The 25,913-nt window shown below is 41.5% G+C and overlaps 2 protein-coding genes and 1 long non-coding RNA gene across 9 annotated transcripts in view; 2 read left to right on the forward strand and 1 right to left on the reverse strand.

Moving 5' to 3' along the window:
• The window catches only part of lmtk2 (lemur tyrosine kinase 2), a 43,852-nt gene extending 30,090 nt beyond the window's left edge, over positions 1-13,762 (reverse strand). For 2 of the 3 annotated variants that reach the window (XM_052511901.1, XM_052511899.1), the window contains exon 1: positions 13,274-13,762. In XM_052511901.1, the coding sequence (XP_052367861.1) occupies positions 13,274-13,376 (103 nt within the window). In that variant the 5' untranslated portion in view covers positions 13,377-13,762. The remainder of the gene's footprint in view (positions 1-13,273) is intronic. The other variant, XM_052511900.1, reaches the window with a different exon arrangement.
• An 823-nt stretch (positions 13,763-14,585) lies between these two features.
• LOC127926515 (uncharacterized) lies at positions 14,586-18,693 on the forward strand. Of its 3 annotated transcripts, none has more exons than XR_008124325.1 (4): positions 14,586-14,699; positions 16,529-16,637; positions 16,856-16,944; positions 17,928-18,693. It is a non-coding gene; the product is annotated as an uncharacterized LOC127926515 (long non-coding RNA). The 3 variants fall into 3 exon arrangements; XR_008124324.1 differs by lacking the exon at positions 14,586-14,699 and adding an exon at positions 15,798-15,992; XR_008124326.1 differs by lacking the exons at positions 14,586-14,699; positions 16,856-16,944 and adding an exon at positions 15,798-15,992 and having other exon boundaries at positions 18,026-18,693.
• A 105-nt stretch (positions 18,694-18,798) lies between these two features.
• LOC118372653 (parvalbumin beta-like) lies at positions 18,799-23,856 on the forward strand. 3 transcript variants are annotated; one of them, XR_008124323.1, is made up of 7 exons: positions 18,799-19,088; positions 19,772-19,919; positions 20,476-20,563; positions 21,435-21,567; positions 23,132-23,241; positions 23,388-23,475; positions 23,570-23,856. XR_008124323.1 is itself a non-coding variant. In XM_052511906.1 (7 exons), the coding sequence occupies exons 3-6, from the start codon at positions 20,503-20,505 to the stop codon at positions 23,408-23,410; spliced, it is 327 nt and encodes a 108-aa protein (XP_052367866.1). In that variant the 5' UTR covers positions 18,799-19,088; positions 19,772-19,919; positions 20,476-20,502; the 3' UTR covers positions 23,411-23,450; positions 23,570-23,856. The 3 variants fall into 3 exon arrangements, 2 of the variants coding, with proteins under 2 accessions (XP_052367866.1, XP_052367864.1); XM_052511906.1 differs by having other exon boundaries at positions 23,388-23,450; XM_052511904.1 differs by lacking the exon at positions 23,388-23,475 and having other exon boundaries at positions 18,808-19,088.
• Positions 23,857-25,913: the final 2,057 nt, after the last annotated feature.

Raw genomic sequence — 25,913 nt, forward strand, 5'->3', positions numbered from 1 at the left:
CACTAGTATTTTAAATGAAGTGAGCCCTAGAGCTTTAATAAGCCAGAGGAAATAGCCTGGGAGAGCTGGCCAACAGAAACCCTAGTAGCATCACTGTGGTCAAACAACTGGTGCTGCCGTACACAGAGAACTCAAATCAGGCCAGTCAGACTCATCAGTGCAGCGCCTTGGGGACCAGTAGATATGATTCAATGTGTCAGCCATAATTTTAGGTTCACTTCACCACGCTACAACTGATACTACAGTAGCCTTAGCTATAGGCTACTACCATTAGCAGCAGCCAGTCTCCGTGGAAACCAATACATACCCTCTCCATCTATCAACACCAACAGTAGCCTTTTGAAAAGGAAGTATTAAAACCAAATAAGACTAGCCTACTAAAATAAGTGACTTCCAAGATAGGCCTAACCCACAATTACTGAATGGCTTATGTTGCCAGAGAGTGTTGTAGTAGTAGTAGAGCATCTCCACGTAAAGGACCCATGAGAACCAACATGTGAAGTTCTTAGGAGAATGTCAAATTGGATGTCAAATGAACACTAAGAGTGTATATTTCTGAGATATTAAGGCATATATAAAAGTTTGAACCATTTACCATCCTAAAAATTTGGAATAAGCAAAGGCTTTGATTTCTGGTCAAGCAGATTGAAAATGGGTCTTCGACAACATCTACCAGTAGTCTTAAAAAGGTAACAGAAATACAACATAACACAATCATTAAAGTCCCCTGCCAACTAATATTAACACATATTTAGTTTTGGACAAATTAGTTTCCTTCTGTAAGTTTAAGAAACATTGCCTTGTAATTTTGTTCCAAAAACCTACATATCTTTAAGATATTTTCAAGTTTCTCTCGCTCATGAGGATAATAAAAGTTTGCAGAAGTAACATGGACATTGAAAAGTAGTTGAAATTTAGTCAGTTTGCTCTGACTGGAGCAAATCTGAACCAATCAGACATCTGTTTCACAAGTTTGGACAGCACAGTACAGTAGAGAACAGTACAGAACTGCACCGAGCTAAACACTCTACTGATCTCTACTGTGATGTCCAAACTTGTGAAACAGATGTCTGATTGTTTCAGATTTGGTCTGGATCAACCAAATGTGGCGGTGTTTGGGGACGGAGCTCATTACAAAAGCCAATGTGTAGAATAACACCCAAATATATATTACAAAAACCAATATGCATGTTTTCAAACTCAAGGTGTCATGTCATAGCTGACACCCCAGCCTTTCTGCAGAAGTCTTTGAATCTAAATTCTGAGCAGATATTTAACAGGGTTTTGGAGAACGTGGTCGCATTAAAAAAACTTTTTAGCGTAATTGTTACCAAACTTTGCATCTGCACAGCCTTTGCAGTGTTTTTTAAAATGCTCTGCGTAAATTGGTCAAAGTAGTTATTGTGCAAAGAGTTGTATGGTTTATTAAACTTTGAAAAATCTGAGTCAACGCATAATTCAGTTACCATGTAATTGCCCAGTAGGCCTACAGGTATGTGTTAAGGGCACCTTGTATGCAAGTAGACTAAACCACAGGCAAAACAGAAACATGCAAACACTGGGCGTGAGTTCTACGTAAATCAGTGTTTGCTTACTGTGTCCTTCCACTCTGAAGCGACTGTGTAAGCGTATTTGTCAGGACGTGAAACATTTTATAATGAACAGAAATTAAAATGCAACATGTGGAGATTTGGTCCCATGTTTAATGAGCTGAAATAAGAACCCAGAAATGTTTCAAGGGCACAAAAAGCTTATTTCTCAAAAAATGTGTTTATATCCGTTAGTAAGGATTTCTTCTTTGCGAAGATAATCCATCCAACAGGTTTGGCATATCAAGAAACTGATTAAACAGCATGATCATTACACAGGTTCACCTTGTGCTGGAGGTGGTAAAAGGCCACTAAAATGTGCAGTTGTCACAACACAATGCCACAGATGACTCAAGTTGAGGGATCTTGCAATTGGCATGGTGACTGCAGGAATGTCCTACTTCCCGAGAATTGAATATGAATTTCTACCATAAGGCACTTTCAATGTTGTTTTAGGGAATTTGGCAGTATGTCCAACCTTTCTCACAACAGCAGGCCACATATAACCCCACACCAGCACAGAACCTCCACACCCAGCTTCTTTAACTGCAGGATCGTCTGAAACCAGCCACCCGGACAGCTGATGAAACTGAGTTTGCACAACCAAAGAACTTCTGCACAAATGGTCAGAAACCGTCTCAAGGAAGCTCATCTGCGTGCTCGTTGTCCTCACCATGGTGTTCACTTCACTGCAGTTCAGTGTCATAAACAACTTCAGTGGGAAAATGCTCACCTTCAATGGCCGCTGGCACGCTGGAGAAGGGTGCTCTTCACGGATGAAACACGGTTTCAGCTATACTGGGCAGATGGCAGACAGCGTGTATGGTGTCATGTGGGCAAGTGGTTTGATGATATCAACGTTGTGAACAGAGTGACCATGGTGGGGTTATGTTATGGGCAGGCATAAGCTACGGACAATGAACACAATTGCATTTTATCGACGGCAATCTGAATGCACAGAGATCCCGTGACAAGATCCTGAGGCCCATTATCGTGCTATTCATCCGCCACCATTATCTTATGTTTCAGCATGATAATGCACAATAATACACAATTCCTGGAGCTGAAAATGTCCCTGTTCTTCCATGGCCTGCATAAATCAGACATGTCACCCATTGAGCATGTTCAGGTTGCTCTGGTTTGATGTGTATGACAGCGTGTTCCAGTTCCTGACAATATCCAGCAAATTCACACAGCCATTGAAGAGGAGTGGGCCAACATTTCAAAGGCCACAATCAACAACCTGATCAACTAACTATGCAAAGGAGATAAGTCGCGCTGCATGAGGCAAATGGTGGTCACAACAGATACTGACTGGTTCTCTGATACACACCCACTAAGATTTTTGTGACCAACAGTTGCCTATCTGTATTCCCAGTATGTGAAATCCATAGATTAGACCGATTTTCCTTGACTGAACTTTACCTCAGTAAAATCTTTGAAATTGTTGAATGTTGCCTTTATATTTTTGTTAAGTATACATTGCTAATACAAATGACAGAACTTCCCTAGTACATGTGTAACCTTGTTTACTACACTTTCATTTACAACTGAAAGCACATGAAAAAGCATATCAGTTACAAAGCCATTGACAATAGATTGGTTTAAGCTTCAGATTCATCTTGTTGTGTTTTGCCGGCACGCCAGTTGGAGGACCACTGTAGTGGTGAATGACAGAGGCAGAGACAGTGGTCAGGTACCAATCCGATCTACAGATGCTGTCTTGAGTGGCTTCCTTTCCTTCTGCATGTGACAAGGACATTGAGTGAGCCACAGACTATTGATGCCACCTCGTCATAAACCTCCTGGGCAGTATTGATCATTTCCTCTCAGCTCGAGCATGGCATGAGCCTGGCACAGGAAGCTAGTAGCTCTAGCAGTGCACGACTGCACGCAAGCCTATCAACGAACACAGCCTCTTCCTATCTAACCTCACTTTTATAGGTCACAGAAACAAGAGGTGACACTCCGGTCCGAACCCCAGTGGTCCCATCGGAGTTGAGAGTCGTAGCTACATACAAAATAGCTAACAGAAGAACACCACTGTCGGTCAGTGAAAGTGATTTTCCACACTTCACTAAACAATTGAATATGTCTTAGAGAGAGACACGTTTGTGGTACAGTGCTAAAAGACAGCCACGAGGAAGCAGTGAAACATTTATGAATGGTGAATAAAATATTCAGGGGCCTGCCATCCAAACAGTGGCCCTGGTGATGTTGCTCTACATCTACATACATCCTGAGTATAGGTCAACAACACAAGTGTTTTCCCCACCTGACAAATACAGTTTGTAGGCTAGTCAGTGCAGTGAAGTGAGAGGAAACGGTGTAGCCTAGCTGCCAGGGCTGGAGGAGAAGGGTGCTGCAGAAGAGGGGTTTGTACTGGGGAATCTGTAAAAGGAGATGCTGACCTTTTCTTAGCCTTGACATAACACACAGATCTGAGACAACTCCAGTGGCATGATAGCACAAACAGATCTGGGACCAGGCTACACATTGCGTGTAGCAAAATCAGAGTGACTAGAATTGATGAATGAATAGTGACGAAGTTCAGCTTTGTTTGGTTGATCTAGCTTTTAGACTGTTTCTTGATATTTAATTTGAGTCATAGGCCTTTGTCTTTGGAAACACCAGAACTTGGCTGCCTCACTCAAGAATGTCATAAAGTTTATCTGACCGTAACCATAGTCCGTTTTCTAGCCTGATGGAAGCCACTCCTCACTAAAAGGCACATGAGAGCCCGCTTGGAGTTTGCCACAAGGCACCTAAAGGACTCTCAGACCATAAAAACAAGATTATCTGGTCTGATGAAACCAAGATTGAACTCTTTGGCTTGTATGACAAGCGTCACATCTGGAGAACACCCAGAACCATCCCTATGGTGAAGCATGGTGGTGGCAGCATCATGCTGTAGGGATGTTTTCAGCGGCAGGGACTGAAAAGACGAACAAAGCAAAGTACAGAGATCCTTGATGAAAACCTAATCCAGAGCGTTCAGGACCTCAGACTAGGGCGAAGGTTCACCTAACAGGACAAGGAACCTTAGTACCTTGCCAAGACAACGCAGGAGTGGTTTCAAGACAAATCTCTGAATGTCCTTGAGTGGCCCAGCCAGAGCCCGGACTTGAACCCGATCTAACATCTCTGGAGAGACCTGAAAATAGCTGAGCAGTGACCATTCCCATCCAACCTGACAGAGCTTGAGAGGATCTGCAGAGAGTATCTGCAGAGAGTAAATGGGAGAAACTCCACAGATACAGGTGTGCCAAGCTTGTAGCATCACACACACACACACACACACACAACACGACTCGAGGCTGTAATCACTGCCAAAGGTGCTTCAACAAAGTAAAGGATCTGAATACTTAGGTGTGTGTGTGTGATATATGCCAACATTCCTAAAAATCTGTGTTTGCTTTGTCATTATGGGGTATTGTGTGTAGATTTGGGGGGGGCAGGACAATTTAATCCATTTTAGAATAAGGCTGTAACCTTTTTAAAATGTGGGGAAAGTCAAGGGGTCTGAATTCTTTCCGAATGCACTGTACCTTTCCCCTTTAAAACACAACGTTGGCTAATGATAAACCAGAACAAAAACAGTTGTTGTTTAATATGTCAAGGAATGTTTCAAACTATTTTCTCCTTCCTGGTTTACAGTCTAACCAATCAGAGTCAGGAGCCTACACCTTGACTTAAGGTACAAAGTGTGATTACGTTATTGGAAGCTCAAGCACGGCTTGTTTACTATTAGCCCATAAAATGTCTTCCCCCATGTCTAATCCACTATTGCAAATTCCTTATGGCGAGCATGTTTGGTGTGGTGTCTCACCCACAAACTACAGCCAGTGTGCAGTCAGTGCACCCACCCACCAACCACGTACGCTTTAGGGGGTTCCAGGCCGTGTATGTCTCCCTGGCCTGCTGTACGCGTGTGATGACAGAGGAGCAGCGAGAGCCAGGCAGCGCTACACTGGCGGCAGCGTAGGGATCAGCTCTCCCTCCGTTAGCCTTAGAGTCATGGGTTTATATTATGACTTGGCACCACCACCAAATTACCCAACTGCTTCTCAGTAGGGCCCATAGTCCCGTACGCAGGGAGCTGACAGATCTTATTTCGGTTCCCTGCATATTTTAGTGATCTTTGTTCGCACAGAGGGGCTGACCCATTTTCACAGGGGGTATAACTCTCCAATGCACTCAGTCCCTACAGCTGATGACACAACATGATTTGGGTTCCTGCACTAAAGAGGATGGTTTTGTCTGCTTTAGGCCTCGATCGCAAACGGTCTATGGTGAAGTAGCCCAACCCAACTATTATCATATGACGTACTGCACGACAAGGCAATGCATCAAACCACTTACTTAGGTTAGTGTGACCACCAGACCATGCATGATGTTAACCTAGGTCATTTCCCATTTAGACCAGACTTGCTTCACAACAAATGACATCTCCCTTGATGACAGGACCCCTGCTCTCCCGATGTCATCATGGAACAAGTATGATCATTTGTTTGGAAGGAGTGCACCACATCCTAATAACCTCCATTATAACATTAAGACTAAATAGGAACATACATTATGCACATTCATGTTTTAGGCTCAATCTCAATCTAATTTTCCTGTATGCATACTATAAGGACTGCATAGACAATATGGAAAGCTATGCCTAAATAATTACAAAAGACTAATGAAACAAAGACTGACACCTGTTGCTTTATGTCCTATTAGGGCTGGGTGGTATACTGTATTTTACTATATACCAGTATTGCTACACGGACGGGTTTGGGTTTTCACTTTATCTTCTATAAAAGTGTTTCAATGTTTGGTTTGTTAAATGTGATACACTACTCTCCCTTGTGTAACGTCTACTTGAGTCGTCTCTCTCCGCTCCCCATCTCTCTATATGCCGCTTTCTACAGAGACCTAGCCCCGCCCCATCGCTCAAGGAGCGCAGTTGTTGCTTGATCACGAGACCACTTGCATTCAGTCTGCAAGGTCAATTCAGCACATGCAACAAGATGTTCATGACAACGATGCGGTTTCCACTTTGCTTCTTAATATAAATCCACAAGTGTTACACAATTATACTACTAGTTTGATTTTATTGGCTGCAAACAGCTAGTTTGTCTTTTCTTAGCAAATTGCAGCTAAATCTTGTTAGCCGCTAATGCTAATCATTAGCTAGCTAATAAAATGTACAGAGCAAACATAGCTAATACCAGTGATGGTGTAGGCCAACTAAATCAAATTAGAATTGGCAAAGCATGAATATGTTAGCTACATGTAGCCAAAGGTTATAGGGTCCTTTAGGAAACACTAACCAACACTTTGGTTCCTGCCCTGTCATAACTCTTCCCTGGCTTATTCATTAGTTGTCATGTCAAACTATGCTTTATTCAAAGTGCCCACTATTATATTCTAACTACAGAATTAGAATAATCATTATATTTCCAAGAGTTCAGCCAAATGTTTTGATCTAAATCCTAAGTCAAATCACAACTGCAATATTTGGTTACAAATTTGGCCTAGATTTGTTGCCCATATTGTGCAGCCCTACATAACAATGTTGGAAATGATCACAAATGTGTGTAGGAAATGCAGAAATGTATGAAAAATATTTTGGGTTGAAGTTTCATTGAACAGTATATAACAATCAATCAGAATGGAGAAAGCCTCATGGAATGTATGTGTTGTCACCATAGGGTCTCACAACTCAAAGCAAATGTATAACTTTTATTTTTCAAAAAGAATAAAATAATGTCAAATGCATTAATAAAATTGATATCGCCCAACCCTATTGGCCATCAATGAGAGACCAGTGTGTTCCACATAGAGATTGGTGGGGTGATCCTCTCCCAACTAGATACACAGAAGCATGATTCCGTGTAGGTGGGGCTTCTCTATATACAATTTCACTGGTGCAAAAATAGGAATAGCCAACTCCCATTAAAGAAAAAACATTTGCCGTCTGTGTGGTACTCTGCTCCGGCACAGTTAAAATTGTCAATGGCATCAAGCCAAATAAACATGCATGTAGGCTATGGCATGACAACGAATGCAATCACATGGTTGGCTACAGCACAATGTTTTCAGCTTGACTGGCAGGTTATTGTGTCAATGTCAATCTATAACAAATTAATACACCACTTTAAACATGTAGCTTTGTAAAGCTGTTCAGTGTTATGCAGGGACCATAACAGTAGCTCTTAAATGTAGCCTACTCTGGTCACCCCATGTAATTGGTTGTAAACTGAAGTGAAATTTAAGCATCTCTCGATTTTAAATACATGTGACAGAGTAGCAGTTGAGCAAAGCCTGACTAAAACCCCAGGCGTATCTCCAGAAATATAGTAGAGGATATTGTAAAGGCAGCTGTAGGATCCCCCTAGTGCCCCAGGTCATCTATGGGCAGTAAATCAGTGCTCAGTCGGGTGGAAGGCCATGGCCAGCACGGCCACAGTTCTAGGCCTACAGGGAGACCCTTCCTGATTGTGACAGAGCAGGGAGCAAAAAGCAGACCGTGGGAAAACTGTGTACATACACTACCATTCAAAAATTTGGGGTCACTTAGAAATGTCCTTGTTTTTGAAAGAAAAGCACATTTTTGTCCATTAAAATAACCTCAAGTTGATCGGAAATACAGTATAGACATTGTTAATGTTGTAAATGATTATTGTAGCTGGAAACAGCTGATTTTTAATGGAATATCTACATAAGCGTACAGAGGGCCATTATCAGCAACCATCACTCCTGTGTTCCAATGGCACGTTGTGTTAGCTAATCCAAGTTTATCATTTAAAAAAGGCTAATTGATCATTAGAAAACCCTTTTGCAATTATGTTAGCACAGCTGAAAACTGTTGTACTGATTAAAGAAGCAATAAACTGGCCTTCTTTAGACTCGTTGAGTATCTGGAGCATCAGCATTTGTGGGTTCGATTACATGCTCAAAATGGCCAAAAACAAACTACTTTCTTCTGAAACTCGTCAGTCTATTCTTGTTCTGAGAAATGAAGGCTATTCCATGCAAAACATTGCCAAGAAACTGAAACTGAAATGTGTTGTGTCTCTTGTTGTGATGTGTGTATTGTCCTACATTTTTAATCCCAGCCCCCGTAGGAGACCTTTTGTTGAATTTGTTCTTAACTGCCTCGTTAAAGGTTAAATACATATTTAAAAGGGGGGCAGATTCTTTGTGGCCCCCTCACTCATCCCTATGATAAAGGAACTGTTCAGATGCTGAATGTGGCATGGTGTGCTGGGTACTCCGGACTGTTGAAAAGCCATGAACGGTATAGGCTTGGGCGATACACCCTTTAACTTCTTTGGGACAGGGGGCAGTATTTTCACGCCCGGATGAAATGCGTGTCCAAAGTAAACGGCCTGTTACTCAGACCCAGAAGATAAGATATGCATATTATTAGATTTGGATAGAAAACACTCTGAAGTTTCTAAAACTGTTTGAATCATGTCGGAGTATAACAAAACTTATTTGGCAGGCAAAACCCTGAGGACAAACGGTAAAAAATGTTGTTTTTTTTTTAGGTCACTCTTTTCAATGGGTTTTCATTGGGAATCCAGATTTCTAATCGACTTTCCTGCCAGAATGAGGCCCCAGTCTAGTGTACTCTTTGTTAGAGGCGCGTGACCTGAAATGCACGCTCCACTTTGTTTTCCTCCGGGATTGAACACAGATTACTGGGGTGCTATCCTCAGATAATAGCATTGTTTGCTTTCGCCGAAAAGCCTTTTTGAAATCTGACACGTTGGCTAGATTCACAACAAGTGTAGCTTTAAGTTTGTATCTTGCAAGTGTGATTTCATGAAAGATGTGTCAAGATGTGTCAAATAAATTATATCCAGCTCAGGGAAGAGATCTTCACGGATCCACCTGTACCTGCTTCACTCCCTAACAGTACGGCCCCTCCCCCCACCTGCCGGAGCAGCACCCCCCCTGCACTTTATCAACTCCAGTTAATAAAGTAGCTTTTAGTTTTTTTAAAGGCTTTTCTGCTGCGTCCCTCACTCAGAACTGATCGAACCGGGTCTGGATCTGACCAGGTCTATAAGGAACAGGTCTAGTTGTCCTTGGGTTTATTCGGAACGTGTCTCTATATTTAAAATATATTTATGCATATCAGGTCTGGGTGGGAAAGCCCCAGGTCCATTTCAGAATGGGTCCAACTTTTTGGCGCTGTGAAGACCTCTAGCTCAGGGCTCCAGCTATGCATTTGGTTTGCTAATTGGCTAGCTAAGTGTCTAGATCAAGCTTCTTGGTTACAGAAGACACATTCAACTCTCTGGGTTGGCGCCCCCCCTTGGGTTGTGCCGTGGCGGAGATCTTTGTGGGCTATACTCAGCCTTGTCGCAGGATGGTAAGTTGGTGGTTGAAGATATCCCTCTAGTGGTGTGGGGGCTGTGCTTTGGCAAAATGGGTGGGGTTATATCCTTCCTGTTTGGCCCTGTCCGGGGGTGTCATCGGATGGGGCCACAGTGTCTCCTGACCCCTCCTGTCTCAGCCTCCAGTATTTATGCTGCAGTAGTTTGTGTCGGGGGGCTAGGGTCAGTTTGTTATATCTGGAGTACTTCTCCTGTCCTATTCGGTGTCCTGTGTGAATCTAAGTGTACGTTCTCTAATTCTCTCTTTCTTTCTCTCTCTCAGAGGACCTGAGCCCTAGGACCATGCCTCAGGACTACCTGACATGATGACTCCTTGCTGTCCCCAGTCCACCTGGCCGTGCTGCTGCTCCAGTTTCAACTGTTCTGCCTTATTATTATTGGACCATGCTGGTCATTTATGAACATCTTGGCCATGTTCTGTTATAATCTCCACCCGGCAAAGCCAGAAGAGGACCCCACATAGCCTGGTTCCTCTAGGTTTCTTCCTAGGTTTTGTCCTTTCTAAGGAGTTTTTCCTAGCCACCGTGCTTCTACACCTGCATTGCTTGCTGTTTGGGGTTTTAGGCTGGGTTTCTGTACAGCACTTTGAGATATCAGCTGATGTACGAAGGGCTATATAAATAAATTTGATTTGATTTGATGATTCAACACCCTCCTGGAACAAGATCTCTGTTGCTTAAATGGTTTTGTGCAAACCATAGGAGTTCATTTTAGCAGTTTCCTTGTCTCCATCAGTAAAACCAACGCTGCGTCCAATATTGCTCCACATCTTACTATATGTTGTGTGGTGAACTGTAATAAAACTAAAACAACACCAAGGTAAATGATTCACCTGTGCTGATAATGGGATGTTTGAGGTTACATATTAGCCTACAAGGGCATCACTAGAATGCAATGCACACACAGTTTACCTTTTTCCCATATGGCTACTCATAGCCTAGTCATTGTCAGTGAGTCCAGTGCTCTAGGAAAGCACAATGCAAGGTTTAAAAGGGAGGCCATTCAAAGCTCATCAATAAGCTAAGGACAAAAACACCCCCCTCTGCAACTGGATCCTGGACTTCCTGACGGGCCGCCCCAGGTGGTAAGGGTAGGCAACAACGTCCGCCATGCTGATCCTCAACACATGTACCTCTAAAGGGTGCATGCTCAGTCCCCTCCCGTACTCCCTGTTCACTCATGACTGCACGGCCAGGCACGACTCCAACACCATAATTAAGTTTGCCGATGAGCGGTAGTTAATGATCACTGACGAGACAGCCTATAGGGAGGAAGTCAAAGACCTGGCCATGTCGTGCCAGGACAACAAACTCTCCTTCAAAGTGTACTCAATGCATGTGACTAACAAAATTTAATTTGGGGACTTTCTCCCATTCTTCGCTGCAAATCCTCTCAAGCGCTGTCAACTTGGGTGGGAAGCATTGCTGCACAGCTTTTTCTGGTCTCTCCAGAGATATCAGGTTCAAGTCCGGGCTCTGGCTGGGCCACTCAAGGACATTTAGAGACTTGTCCCAAATCAACTCCTGCGTTGTCTTGGCTGTGGGCTTAGGGTCGTTGTCCTGTTGGAAGGTGAACGTTCGCCCCAGTATGAGGTTCTGATTTGGTTTTCATTAAGGATCTCTGTACTTTTCTCTGTTCATCTTTGCCTCGATCCTGACTACCAGTCCCTGCCACTGAAAAACATCCCCACAGTATGATGTTGCCATCACCATGTTTCACCATAGGGATGGTGCCAGGTTTCCTCCAGGCGTGATGCTTGGCATTCAGGCCAAAGAGTTCAATCTTGATTTCATCAGACCAGAGAATCTTGCTTCTCATGGTCTGAAAGTTCTTCAGGTGCCTTTTGGCAAAGTTTTGTTTTGTGCCTTTTACTGTGGCTTCCTTCTGGCCACTCTACCATAAAGGCCTGATTGGTGGTGCTACAGAACCTTCCAGAAGGACAACCATCTCCACAGAGGAACTCTGGAGCTCTTTCAGAGTGACCACCGGGTTCTTGGTCAACTCCCTGAGGAAGGCCCTTCTCCCCCAATTGCTCTGTTTGGCCAGGCAGCCAGCTCTAGGAAGAGTCTTGATGGTTCCAAACTTTTTCCATTTAGGAATGAAGGACACCACTGTTCTTGGGGACCTTCAATGCTGCAGACATTTTTTGGTAACCTTCCCCAGATCTGTGCCTCAACACAATCTAGTCTCGGAGCTCTATGGTCAATTCCTTCAACCTTCGTGGCTTTATTTTGCTCTGACATGCACTGTCAACTGTGGGACCTTATATAGACAGGTGTGTGTCTTTCCAAATCATGTCCAATCAATTGAATTTACCACAGGTGGACTCCAAGTTGTAGAAACATCTCATGGATGATCAATGGAAAAAGGATGCATCAGAGTTCAATTTTGACTCTCATAGCAAAAGCTCTGAATACTTATGTAAATAAGGTATTCGTTTTGAATGTTTTATAAATTTACAACCATTTATAAAAAAACGTTTTTTACTTTATCATTATGGGGTATTGTGTGTAGATTGTTGTGGAAAAACATGTAATACATTTTAGAATACAGCTGTAATGTAACAAAATATGGAATAAGTCAAGGGGTCTGAATACTTTCCAAATGCACTGTATTCCTTTGATGAGGCTAGTTTGGTTCATCAGACATAAATTTAAATGATGTTCCAGTCATACTTCAGATGTTATGGTTGTCAACACACATTGCCATTAGGTGAATCACTTCATCAGAACCAGTGTTAGAGTTGTCAAACTATCAAAGCAAGGAGCGAACTGTTGAAGGCAAATTGTGTTATGAACTGATACTACTACTACTACTACTACTACTACTACTAAGCACAACTGCACTGGATAAAACTGTTGTAAATGGACTGGCCAGGTGTATGATGAGTACTGAGTTTACTACCCTTAAAATCTAGCAAGTCAGTTAAAATAGCTAATCTACATTGCATTGACATACTACCGTTAGCTCAACGCGTCTCAAATCTATAACAAGCAATAAAATACCCCTTCGTGTCCCTCAGCGGTTGCTGTCTGGCTATGTTGAACGTTAGCATTGGCAAGCTAACTGGCTAGTTATCTAAATAGCTACCCATCTTCCTGGCGCTAGCTTGTTGAGCGAGTCGCTAGCGCGATATGGATTACTAGTTAACTAGCTTGTTACACTATTCCTCTTACTAAGTAACTAACTAGCATCATGGCATTGGCCTGAAACTAATTGGAAATAACTGGTGGTAACAGTTCATCCAGTGACATGGTAAACAAAATATATTTAGAGTCATCTTACCTGTTGTGTCAGAATACGGAAGCGGAGCACCTTCGGCCAGAAATAACGCCGACAGAAAAATTCCAGTCGCCAGCAACAACACAAATCCATGACGGTTCACCATCCTTTTTAGCTTAGCTAGCTAACTAGCTAATGAGAATCCAAAATCGTCAAATTATAACTAAATACTAATAAACGAAATAAAATGTCAATTTCATTGATAATAAGTTAAATATATAGCTATATCTACAGGCTAAATGAAAATGCCCGCACCGCAAACATTGTATTATGACTAAACGCGTTGGCTAGCGTCAATAGCAACGACAAGCTAACATGAGCTATCAATGCCTCAAACAATGCCGTTTCATTATCCATGAAAAATAGAAAATGTCTATTACTTTTCTAGAACAATAATATTTAGATAAATACGCTTTGCCGGCAGTGCTCTACATTTATTCACACGTAATATTTTATCAATAGTCCAAACTGTCAGGCACCACCTCCCTCAGAGGCGCCATGTTCCTACAACGTCATAGCATGGGGGCGTGCATATTGAGACATATACAATAGCGAATCACAACCCATTAATCTGTATTAAATGTACCGATATGACCAATCACTATCATTCTTCGAATTCCCTGTCCACAGCCATTAGTTTGTGTCAAACGTAAAGAGAGATGCGTTTTTAGCCCAGTCACTTGACATGTGAGGTATGCAAGCAATGTTCCGGTGCTTTATGAAAGATGAACTACTCTACCTGCCTGATTTAATGGACTTGTAGGCTATACATCCAGTGTTTCCCCTATAATTGTTATTTCTTAGTGGGGTGCAAAGGTCTTGGAAAGGTATGCCTATCATATCAAATTGTATTGGTCACTTCGCCGAATACAACAGGTGTAGACTTTAGAGTGAAATGATTACTTACGAGCCTATACCCGACAATGCAGATTTAAAAAGTAAGAACAATATTTGCTAAATAAAAAAGTAGATAGTAACACAATAAAAACAATAACGAGGGTATATACAAGGAGTACCTGTACCGAGTCAATGTGCAGGGGTACGAGGTAGTTTAGGTAATTGAGGTAACACAGTATGTACTGGCAGGTAGCTAGTGATAAAAGTGACTAGGCAATCAGGATATATAACAGCGTAGCAGCAGTGTGTGCTTGTGTGTCATCATTATGCATGTGTGTGAGTTTATGTAGTATGTGTGTGCTGGAGTGTCAGTGTAGTATGTGTGAGTTTATGTAGTATGTGTGTGTTTATGTAGTATGTGTGAGTTTATGTAGTATGTGTGTGTTTATGTAGTATGTGTGAGTTTAGTGTAGTATGTGTGAGTTTATGTAGTATGTGTGAGTTTATGTAGTATGTGTGAGTTTATGTAGTATGTGTGTGCTGGAGTGTCAGTGTAGTATGTGTGAGTTTATGTAGTATGTGTGTGTTGTGAGTTTATGTGTGAGTTTATGTATGTGTGTGTGCTGGAGTGTCAGTGTAGTATGTGTGAGTTTATGTAGTATGTGTGAGTTTATGTAGTATGTGTGTGCTGGAGTGTCAGTGTAGTATGTGTGAGTTTATGTAGTATGTGTGTGTTGGAATGTCAGTGTAGTATGTGTGAGTTTATGTAGTATGTGTGAGTTTATGTAGTATGTGTGAGTTTATGTAGTATGTGTGTGCTGGAGTGTCAGTGTAGTATGTGTGAGTTTATGTAGTATGTGTGTGCTGGAGTGTCAGTGTAGTATGTGTGAGTTTATGTAGTATGTGTGTGTTGGAGTGTCAGTGTAGTATGTGTGAGTTTATGTAGTATGTGTGAGTTTATGTAGTATGTGTGTGTTGGAATGTCAGTGTAGTATGTGTGAGTTTATGTAGTATGTGTGAGTTTATGTAGTATGTGTGTGTTGGAGTGTCAGTGTAGTATGTGTGAGTTTATGTAGTATGTGTGTGCTGGAGTGTCAGTGTAGTATGTGTGAGTTTATGTAGTATGTGTATGTGTGAGATGTGTATGTGTTTGTGTAGTATGTGTGTGTTGGAGTGTCAGTGTAGTATGTGTGAGTTTATGTAGTATGTGTGTGCTGGAGTGTCAGTGTAGTATGTGTGAGTTTATGTAGTAGTGTAGTATGTGTGAGTTTATGTAGTATGTGTGTGTGTAGTATGTGAGTTTATGTAGTATGTGTGTGTTGGAGTGTCAGTGTAGTATGTGTGAGTTTATGTAGTATGTGTGTGCTGGAGTGTCAGTGTAGTATGTGTGAGTTTATGTGTGAGTTTATGTAGTATGTGTGTGCTGGAAGTGTCAGTGTAGTATGTGTGAGTTTATGTAGTATGTGTGTGCTGGAGTGTCAGTGTAGTATATGTGTGTTTATGTAGTATGTGTGAGTTTATGTAGTATGTGTGTGTTGGAGTGTCAGTGTAGTATGTGTGTGTTTATGTAGTATGTGTGTTTATGTCAGTGTGTATGTGTGAGTTTATGTAGTATGTGTGTGTTGTAGTATGTGTAGTTTATGTATGTGTGTGTTTTGTAGTATGTGTGTGTAGATGTGTGTGTTCAGTGTAGTATGTGTGAGTTTATGTAGTATGTGTGTGCTGGAGTGTCAGTGTAGTATGTGTGAGTTTATGTAGTATGTGTGTGTTGGAGTGTCAGTGTAGTATGTGTGTGTTTATGTAGTATGTGTGAGTTTATGTAGTATGTGTGTGTTGGAGTGTCAGTGTAGTATGTGTGAGTTTATGTAGTATGTGTGTGTTGGAAGTGTCAGTGTAGTATGTGTGTGTTTATGTAGTATGTGCTGGAGTGTTATGTAGTATGTGTGAGTTTATGTAGTATGTGTGTGTTGTATGTGTGTGCTGAGTGTCAGTGTAGTATGTGTGAGTTTATGTAGTATGTGTGTGTTTATGTCAGTGTAGTATGTGTGAGTTTATGTAGTATGTGTGAGTTTATGTAGTATGTGTGTTTATGTGTATGTGTAGTATGTAGTATGTGTGAGTTTATGTAGTATGTGTGTGCTGGAGTGTCAGTGTAGTATGTGTGAGTTTATGTAGTATGTGTAGTTTATGTAGTATGTGTGTGTTGGAGTGTCAGTGTAGTATGTGTGAGTTTATGTAGTATGTGTGAGTTTATGTAGTATGTGTGTGTTGGAGTGTCAGTGTAGTATGTGTGAGTTTATTAGTATGTAGTATGTGTGTGTTGGTGTTGGAGTGTCAGTGTAGTATGTGTGTTTATGTAGTAGTTTATGTAGTATGTGTGAGTTTATGTAGTATGTGTGAGTTTATGTGTGTGTGCTGGAGTGTCAGTGTAGTATGTGTGAGTTTATGTAGTATGTGTGTGTTGGAATGTCAGTGTAGTATGTGTGAGTTTATGTAGTATGTGTGAGTTTATGTAGTATGTGTGAGTTTAGTGTAGTATGTGTGTGTTTATGTAGTAGTGTGTGAGTTTATGTAGTATGTGTGTGTTGGAGTGTCAGTGTAGTATGTGTGTGTTTATGTAGTATGTGTGAGTTTTATGTGTAGTGTGTGTGAGTGTAGTGTAGTATGTGTGAGTTTATGTAGTATGTGTGAGTTTATGTAGTATGTGTGTGTTTATGTAGTAGTGTCAGTGTAGTATGTGAGTGTCAGTGTAGTATGTGTGTGTTTATGTAGTATGTGTGAGTTTATGTAGTATGTGTGTGTTGGAGTGTCAGTGTAGTATGTGTGAGTTTATGTGTGTGAGTTTATGTAGTATGTGTGTGTTGGAGTGTCAGTGTAGTATGTGTGAGTTTATGTAGTATGTGCTGGAGTTTAGTGTAGTATGTGTGAGTTTATGTAGTATGTGTGTGCTGGAGTGTCAGTGTAGTATGTGTGAGTTTATGTAGTATGTGTGTGCTGGAGTGTCAGTGTAGTATGTGTGAGTTTATGTAGTATGTGTGTGCTGGAGTGTCAGTGTAGTATGTGTGAGTTTATGTAGTATGTGTGGAGTGTCAGTGTAGTATGTGTGAGTTCAGTGTAGTATGTGTGAGTTTATGTAGTATGTGTGTGTTTCAGTGTAGTATGTGTGAGTTTATGTAGTATGTGTGTGTTTATGTAGTATGTGTGAGTGTGGAGTGTCAGTGTAGTATGTGTGAGTTTATGTAGTATGTGTGAGTTTATGTAGTATGTGTGTGTTGGAGTGTCAGTGTAGTATGTGTGAGTTTATGTAGTATGTGTGAGTTTATGTAGTATGTGTGTGTTGGAGTGTCAGTGTAGTATGTGTGAGTTTATGTAGTATGTGTGTGCTGGAGTGTCAGTGTAGTATGTGTGAGTTTATGTGTATGTAGTGTGTGGAGTATGTAGTATGTGTGTCAGTGTAGTATGTGTGAGTTTATGTAGTATGTGTGTGCTGGAGTGTCAGTGTAGTATGTGTGAGTTTATGTAGTATGTGTGTGCTGGTGTGTGTGTCAGTGTAGTATGTGTGAGTTTATGTAGTGTATGTGTGCTGGAGTGTCAGTTATGTAGTATGTGTGAGTTTATGTAGTATGTGTGTGTTGGAGTGTCAGTGTAGTATGTGTGAGTTTATGTAGTATGTGTGTGAGCTGGAGTGTCAGTGTAGTATGTGTGAGTTTAGTGTAGTATGTGTGTGTTTGTAGTATGTCAGTGTATGTGTGTGTGTGAGTTTATGTAGTATGTGTGTGTTTATGTAGTATGTGTGAGTTTATGTAGTATGTGTGTGTAGTATGTGTGAGTTTATGTAGTATGTGTGAGTTTATGTAGTATGTGTGAGTTTATGTAGTATGTGTGAGTTTATGTAGTATGTGTGTGTTGGAGTGTCAGTGTAGTATGTGTGAGTTTATGTAGTATGTGTGAGTTTATGTAGTATGTGTGAGTTTATGTAGTATGTGTGTGAGTTTATGTAGTATGTGTGAGTTTATGTAGTATGTGTGAGTTTATGTAGTATGTGTGAGTTTATGTAGTATGTGTGAGTTTATGTAGTATGTGTGAGTTTATGTAGTATGTGTGTGTTTATGTAGTATGTGTGAGTTTATGTAGTATGTGTGTGCTGGAGTGTCAGTGTAGTATGTGTGAGTTTATGTAGTATGTGTGAGTTTATGTAGTATGTGTGTGCTGGAGTGTTAGTGTAGTATGTGTGAGTTTATGTAGTATGTGTGTGTTTATGTAGTATGTGTGAGTTTATGTAGTATGTGTGAGTTTATGTAGTATGTGTGAGTTTATGTAGTATGTGTGTGTTGGAATGTCAGTGTAGTATGTGTGAGTTTATGTAGTATGTGTGAGTTTATGTAGTATGTGTGTGTTGGAGTGTCAGTGTAGTATGTGTGAGTTTATGTAGTATGTGTGAGTTTATGTAGTATGTGTGAGTTTATGTAGTATGTGTGAGTTTATGTAGTATGTGTGTGCTGGAGTGTCAGTGTAGTATGTGTGAGTTTATGTAGTATGTGTGTGCTGGAGTGTCAGTGTAGTATGTGTGAGTTTATGTAGTATGTGTGAGTGTATGGATGTGTGAGTTTATGTAGTATGTGTGAGTTTATGTAGTATGTGTGAGTTTATGTAGTATGTGTGAGTTTATGTAGTATGTGTGTGTTGGAGTGTCAGTGTAGTATGTGTGAGTTTATGTAGTATGTGTGTGTTGGAGTGTCAGTGTAGTATGTGTGAGCTTGTGGGTGGAGTCAAATGGGTGTGCATAGAACCAGTACAAAAAAAACTGCAACAAATAAATAAATAATAAAGGGGTCAATAGCAACAATTTGAACTGAAACCAGTTGACATGAGATAAGATGGCACATAAGCCACAATATAGCAAAGTAGACCTATTGGCCTACATTATGTTTTCACATCAATTTGTTTTTGCATCTATGTCGAATATGGCAGGGGGAGCCAGGTAAGGAGTTGGACACATCCTTCATATCCAAGCAAAGGGATAACATTGATTACTTTTGACTGAACCTTAGAAACTCTGCTTCTATAGCCTATAGTAAGAAGGTGTGATGGGAGTTTTAAAATCTGTTATTAATGACACATCCTGTGTTGACAGTATTCAGTGTACTTGTTGGTTTATGGACTGGACACATTAAGTAAGTATTTGAAGATCCTAATTGTACTGCTGTGTTTTCATTCCATGTCATGTTTGTTACTTTACACTCACTCAGATGTATCATTTGTGGTTATTAATAATCCATACAAAATGCATAACATGGAGTAGATGTTGACTCTGAAGTGGACTGTACTCTGCAGAGGCACCCAGGTTCTTTCCATTCACATCTGTAGAAAATGTGAAATTCTGACTGGGACTTTAACCTCCCCAAAGAGATAAATATAACCTAGCATATTTTCTCATCATTGTGAATCATAGTCAACCCTGAATATTTCTACATGGAAAACCCCCATTATGCAATAATGCACCATGGAATAGTTTGGCATTGTTTATTCCTATCAAGCCAATTGACAGGCTGGGTTGTAAGCTCTACCCCCTACAAGTTAGTTGACAATAGTTGTGAAAAATGTTCTGCTCTGATTAGCTAATGAAGGGGGAGGAGGAGTTCCAATTGCGATGTTATCTCCTAGGGTTTGAGGACAGAGAAACGTCATGTTTGCTTTCTGGATCACAAAGCTGCAGGAGGAGAGTGCTTTTGGGTAATAGGCAAAAATCAAGAGAGGCAGAGATCTGCACATCACTGGCTTACAGAGCGGACACCACCTCACCCAGATAACGGTTAGTACCAGCCAGGCTTTAGAGATATATTATGCGTTGATTTTTTTTTTTTTTTGTTTGCAGTTCTGTAGGGATTGATGTATCTTTCTGTGTATTCATGAGTGTTTTTGTGCATCTCAGGGTTTTTAAAGGTTTTTAAAGGTGATCCAATGTAATTTGGTCTAATGCAAAAAAAATAGGACATGTGCAGACGCAGACCTCTCACGGTCTCGCTTGGAGATAAAAAATAGGACATGTGCAGACGCAGACCTCTCACGGTCTCGCTTGGAGACAAAATATTGCCTTTAGAGTTGCATCGTCAAGACTTTGGACAAATTTGTAATTGTTTTGCAAAATGTATTTAGTGTTTTATTCATAGTGCCACAGCTTGAAAAATCAAGCAATTGTCATTGAATAAATTCCATAGAAACAGTAGCTATATAGTACCTCGAAGCTAAAGGAGGATAGGATGATGAGGGATTTGTCTGATGCTTTACAAAAAACACACCTTGACTGTTTGTGTCAGGAAAACACACTGTGTCACTTTCATTTATTGTGATGTGTTTCCCTCTTGTAGGCACGTGTCCCTCAGGCACAGAGAACCATGGCGTTTACAGGGTTGCTGAGAGAGGAGGACATCAGGGCTGCCGTCAAGGCTTGTCAAGGTGAGTCAAACACGTGAACACACACACACACACACACACACACACACACACACACACACACACACACACACACAAGAGTCCCACTCCCAGGGGCGGTCCTATATTGGGGGAAGGTTGGAGGGTGGATCCAGGTAACCAGGCAGCCAGGGGGCTGGGGAGCAGCAGAGCAGTTACCACCCAGATACCAGTGTTTATGCTGAGCATTGAAGAGAAGACTAAATCAAGCCAGTCAAGCAGGCTTCATTTGCAGCCCAACAGCATTTAATTATTTAGCTACACATTACATCTGCTTCAGAGGGCAGACTCAAGCACACCATCCAGAATACACCCACATGGAAATGCTTGTATACTCACGTTCCAGTATATCATCAGCATAACTGTTTGTGGTGTATAATATATTATTCAAAACAGACTTGATCCATCATTCTCTTTCTCTGTTCTTTATGAGTCATTTGGTTTTCATAATGACCTGAGTGACTCTCTGTAACTGCATAAACTGTGAATAAAAATGTATTGATTTAAACATTTGGTCTGTAGCATAATGTCACACGTTCACATTAGAATGGGTTCCCTGAGGTGTTCTGTGAATCTGTGTGTTTAGATTGTAAAATAATGTCCTTAACTACCGTATTATTGGCAGGGCTCAGTGGCATTAAAATGCTAAAGGGTTTGTGTTTGTGATCGTGAATGTCTGTAGTAAGTCAAATGAAAGTAATTTGAGCGCATGAGAGAATGTTACATCTCTCTATTCATCCCCCTCTCCGTTCTCTCTTCTTGTCATGCTGTCGGATCTCTCTTTCCTCACACTCTTTCACTTCCTCTCGACATCTCTCCGCATTTCTCTTGATCGCTTTCCCCATCTCTCCATTAGCTCCAGGCACATTCAACTTCAAGTTGTTCTTTGCACAAGTGGGACTGACCGGCAAGTCAGAGGCAGAGGGCCAACGGGTGTTCAGAGTTCTGGACCAAGACCAGAGTGGATACATAGAGGAAGAGGAGCTGAAGTATGATATGAGTTGGGGAGCGTGGCTGTGTGTGGAGGGAGGTAGGGAGGGAGGGTGTGTGTGTGTGGAGGGAGGGAGGGAGGGAGGTGCACATGAAGGGGTTGGTCCCAGAAATGTTCCATTCGCACAAAAAGCTTATTTAGCTCACATTTTGTGCACAAATTTGTTTACATCCCTGTTAGTGAGCATTTATTCTTTGCCAAGATAATGCATCCGCCTGACAGGTGTGGCATATCAATAAGCTGATAAAACAATAAAAGGCCACTCTAAAATGTGCAGTTTTGTCACACGACCCAATGCCACAGATGTCTCAAGTTTTGAGGGAGTGTGCAATTGGCCTGGTGACTGCAGGAATGTCCACCAGAGCTGTTGCCAGATAATTTAATGTTCCTTTATCTACCATAAGCCACCTCCAACGTCGTTTTAGAACATTTGGCAGTACGTCCAACTGGCCTCACAACAGCAGACTACGTGTAAACACGCCAGCCCCGGACCTCCACATCCAGCTTCTTCACCTGAGGGATTGTCTGAGAACAGCCACCCGGACAGCTGATGAAACTGTGGGTTTGCACAACTGAAGAATTTCTACAAAACATGTCAGAAACCTTCTCAGGGAGGCTTATTTGCCTGCTTGTCATCCTCACCAGGGTCTTGACCTGACTGCAGTTTGTCATCAAAACCGACTTCAATGGGCAAATGCTCATCTTCGATGGCTACTGGCACACTGGAGAAATGTGCTCTTCATGGATGAATCGCGGTTTCAACTGCACCAGGCAGATGTTAGACAGCTTGTATGGCGTCATGTTGGCAAGCGGTTTTCTGATGATAACATTGTGAACAAAGTGTTCTATGGTGGCGGTGGGGTTATGGTATGGGCAGGCATAAGCTATGGACAACGAACTCAATTGCATTTTATCGATGGCAATTTGAATGCACAGAGAGACCTTGACGAGATCCTGAGGCCCATTGTCATGCCATTCATCCGCCGCCATCATGTCACATTTCAGAATGATAATGCATGGCCCCATGTCGCAAGGATCTGTTGAAAATTCCTGGAAGCTGAAAATGTCCCAGTTCTTCAATAGCCTACATACTCACCAGATATGTCACCAATTGAGCATGTTTGGGATGCTCTGGATCAACTGATTGTGTTCCAGTTCTCACCAATATCCAGCAACTTCGCACAGCCATTGAAGAGGAGTGGGACAATATTTCACAAGCTACAATCAACAACCTGATCAACTCTATGTGAAAGAGATGTGTTGTGCTGCATGAGGCAAATGGTGGTCACACCAGATACTGACTGGTTTTCGGATCCGCGACCCTACCTTTATTTGTAAGGTATATGTGACCAACAGATGCATATCTGTATTCCCAGTCATGTGAAATACATAGTTTAGGGCCTAATTAATTAATTTCAGTTTACTGATTTCCTAATATGAACTGTACCTCAGTAAGATCTTTGATCTATACATTATATATCAATACAATGAAGCAGCATTGACACATGAGATGTAAGTGTAGTTCTTCACTCCTTCTCCTCTCTTTGTTTGTCGATCCCCAGATTATTCCTGCAGAACTTCTCCTCAGGGGCCAGGGAGCTAACTGATGCTGAGACCAGAACTCTCCTAGCAGCAGGAGACAGAGACGGGGATGGAAAGATAGGGATGGAAGGTACAGGTTACAGTACACTCACATAAGCACTACACACAACTGACAGGAGAGCAACAGAGGGACTGTCCAATGCTGATACAAAATATCATCTTGATAATAGTTTAATCTTCATCAGTTTTATATCATTATATTTTATATTATTCCAGATGATAGGGGATATTGCATCTGAAGGAAGGAAGGAATGCTGCAAAGGCATAGTGGAAGAAACTGTAAATAAATGCAAGCTTTTTCAACGTATGTAATATTCACTGTGATTTGGCTGTGAGGTCACACGTCAGGTGATCACTATATCTCTTTGTCATCGCTCTGTTTCTCTGTTCCCTTGCAGAGTTCTGCGCTTTGCTGAAATGAAGCTTTCACTCCTCATCAGGGCTGTCTCTTTTTTTTCTTTCTTTTGGTACTTTTTACAACGTCTGGAACCCAAAACGCCCAGATTCAGCAAGTCTGGAGGGAAATGCCCACCTCAGCGACTCTATTTACATGCCTGCTGGTCCTCTCCCCGGTTGATGGTGCATCTTGGCACATAAGTTCGTAGCTGTGGCTTTTAGTTGTATAAGTCAGTGTCAGTCTATCCATTGGGTAACTGGTATGGTTTAATAAATGATGTAAAACGTAGATATGATGTCCGTGTGTCTTACTACAGTCCCCAAGGTTATGTTAGCGTTTCAGTGCGTATTTGGGTCTAAGCTATTAGCCTGATTACCCCAGTGCATTTTAATTGTGTGTTCTGCATGGGCCTACAAGAGACAACGCAGCTCTAAATGTGATGATATAAGCAAAGTGCCCACTGCCTGTGCAGGCTGCATTTCCGATGCAGTATTAAGCAAGCGAGAGGCTGCGTGCATGGACAAGACCCGGAGCCCGGACGATGCCAACTACAGTACATCACAGAGTGACGGTAACCTCTTGAGTAGATGGCAACGAGAGAGATTATTCATCAAGACAATGAGATGAGTAGCCTATTGTAAGCATCAATTAAATCCATCTTATTATTTGACTTATACTGTACTGACAGCGATACGCCAGTTTGCAATGAGGCCAGACAGGTTAAATATGGTTAGATGTAGGCAAAACAAAATATGTCGGAAAAATTATAAAAAACCATTTCATAAACTCATGCAATTTTGTGTTCCCCGCATGGCGTGTCCATATCAGGACTAACACCGCCTTCTGCTGGAGATCATTTAAATGAATACTTGTCAGACCTAAAAATGCCTATTTCGATAGATGTGTTAACATCTGCCTTTGCACATGAAGAATCATGTGAATAAAATATAACATTGTATTATCTATTGTAAACGAAAAAGCCGACAGCATTAATTTTGATATATGCATACAACTATGCGTAATGTTTGGGTAGGCTATAGCCTATAGGCTACACTTCTAGTCTACATAAAGTAATTTGAATAGGCTGGAGCCTATAGCAGTGTTCCCCAACTGGCATCCCGCGGGCCGAAATCTGTTCCAAAGTATTCACACACATAATAGAGAGATATACAGTAACAGTCAAAAGTTTAGACACACCTACTCATTCAAGGGTTTTTCTTTATTTTTACTATTTCCTACATTGTAGAATAATAGTGAAGACATCAAAACTACGAAATAACACATGGAATCATGTAGTAACCAAAAAAGTGTTAAACAAATCTAAATATATTTTAGATTTTAGATTCTTCAAAGTAGCCACCCTTTGTCTTGATCTATGCTTTGCACACTCTTGGCATTCTCCCAACCAGCTTCACCTGAAATTATTTTCCAACAGTCTTGAAGGAGTTCCCACATATGCTGGGCACTTGTTGGCTGCTTTTCCTTCACTCTGCGTTCCAACTCATCCCAAACCATCTCAATTGGGTTGAGGTTGAGTGATTGTGGAGGCCAGGTCATCTGATGCAGCACTCCATCACTCTGTTTATTGGTCAAATAGCCCTTACACAGCCTGGAGGTGTGTTGGGTCATTGTCCTGTTGAAAAACAAATGATAGTCCCACTAAGCACAAACCAGATGGGATGGCATATCACTGCAGAATTTTTTTATTTTACCTTTATTTAACTAGGCAAGTCAGTTAAGAACAAATTCTTATTTTCAATGATGGCCTAGGAACTGTTCAGGGGCAGAATGACATATTTGTAGCTTGTCAGCTCAGGGGTTTGAACTTACAACCTCCCAGTTACTAGTCCAACACTCTAACCACTAGGCTACCACTAGGCTACCCACAGAATGCTGTGGTAGCCTGCTGGTTAAGTATGCCTTCAATTATAAATAAATCACCATCCGTGTCACCAGCAAAGCACCCCAACACCTCCTCCTCCATGTTTCATGGTGGGAACCACACATGCGGAGATAATATGTTCACATTCTCTGTGTCTCACAAAGACATGGTTGGAACCAAAAATCTTGAATTTGGACTCATCAGACCAAAGGACAGATGTCCACGTTAGTTGACAACTCAACCAAATGTAAATCAAAACTAGCCTTTTAACCGATGTATGTGTGCTGTGGGATGGCTCTGCATGGCATCCCAGTTTCGTAAATAGTTGTATTGATCGAAGGCTTTTCTTTCTCAGGCGGTAAAAGGTGATGGAGGACACTCACGTCGAATTCCATTCATACCCTCTCCATCTGTCTTCGTCTCCCAAAGGATTGACAGATACTCTATATCCAACATCACACAG

Source organism: Oncorhynchus keta, unplaced genomic scaffold, assembly GCF_023373465.1.
Source record: "Oncorhynchus keta strain PuntledgeMale-10-30-2019 unplaced genomic scaffold, Oket_V2 Un_contig_7692_pilon_pilon, whole genome shotgun sequence".
Classification (NCBI taxonomy): Eukaryota; Metazoa; Chordata; class Actinopteri; order Salmoniformes; family Salmonidae; genus Oncorhynchus; species Oncorhynchus keta.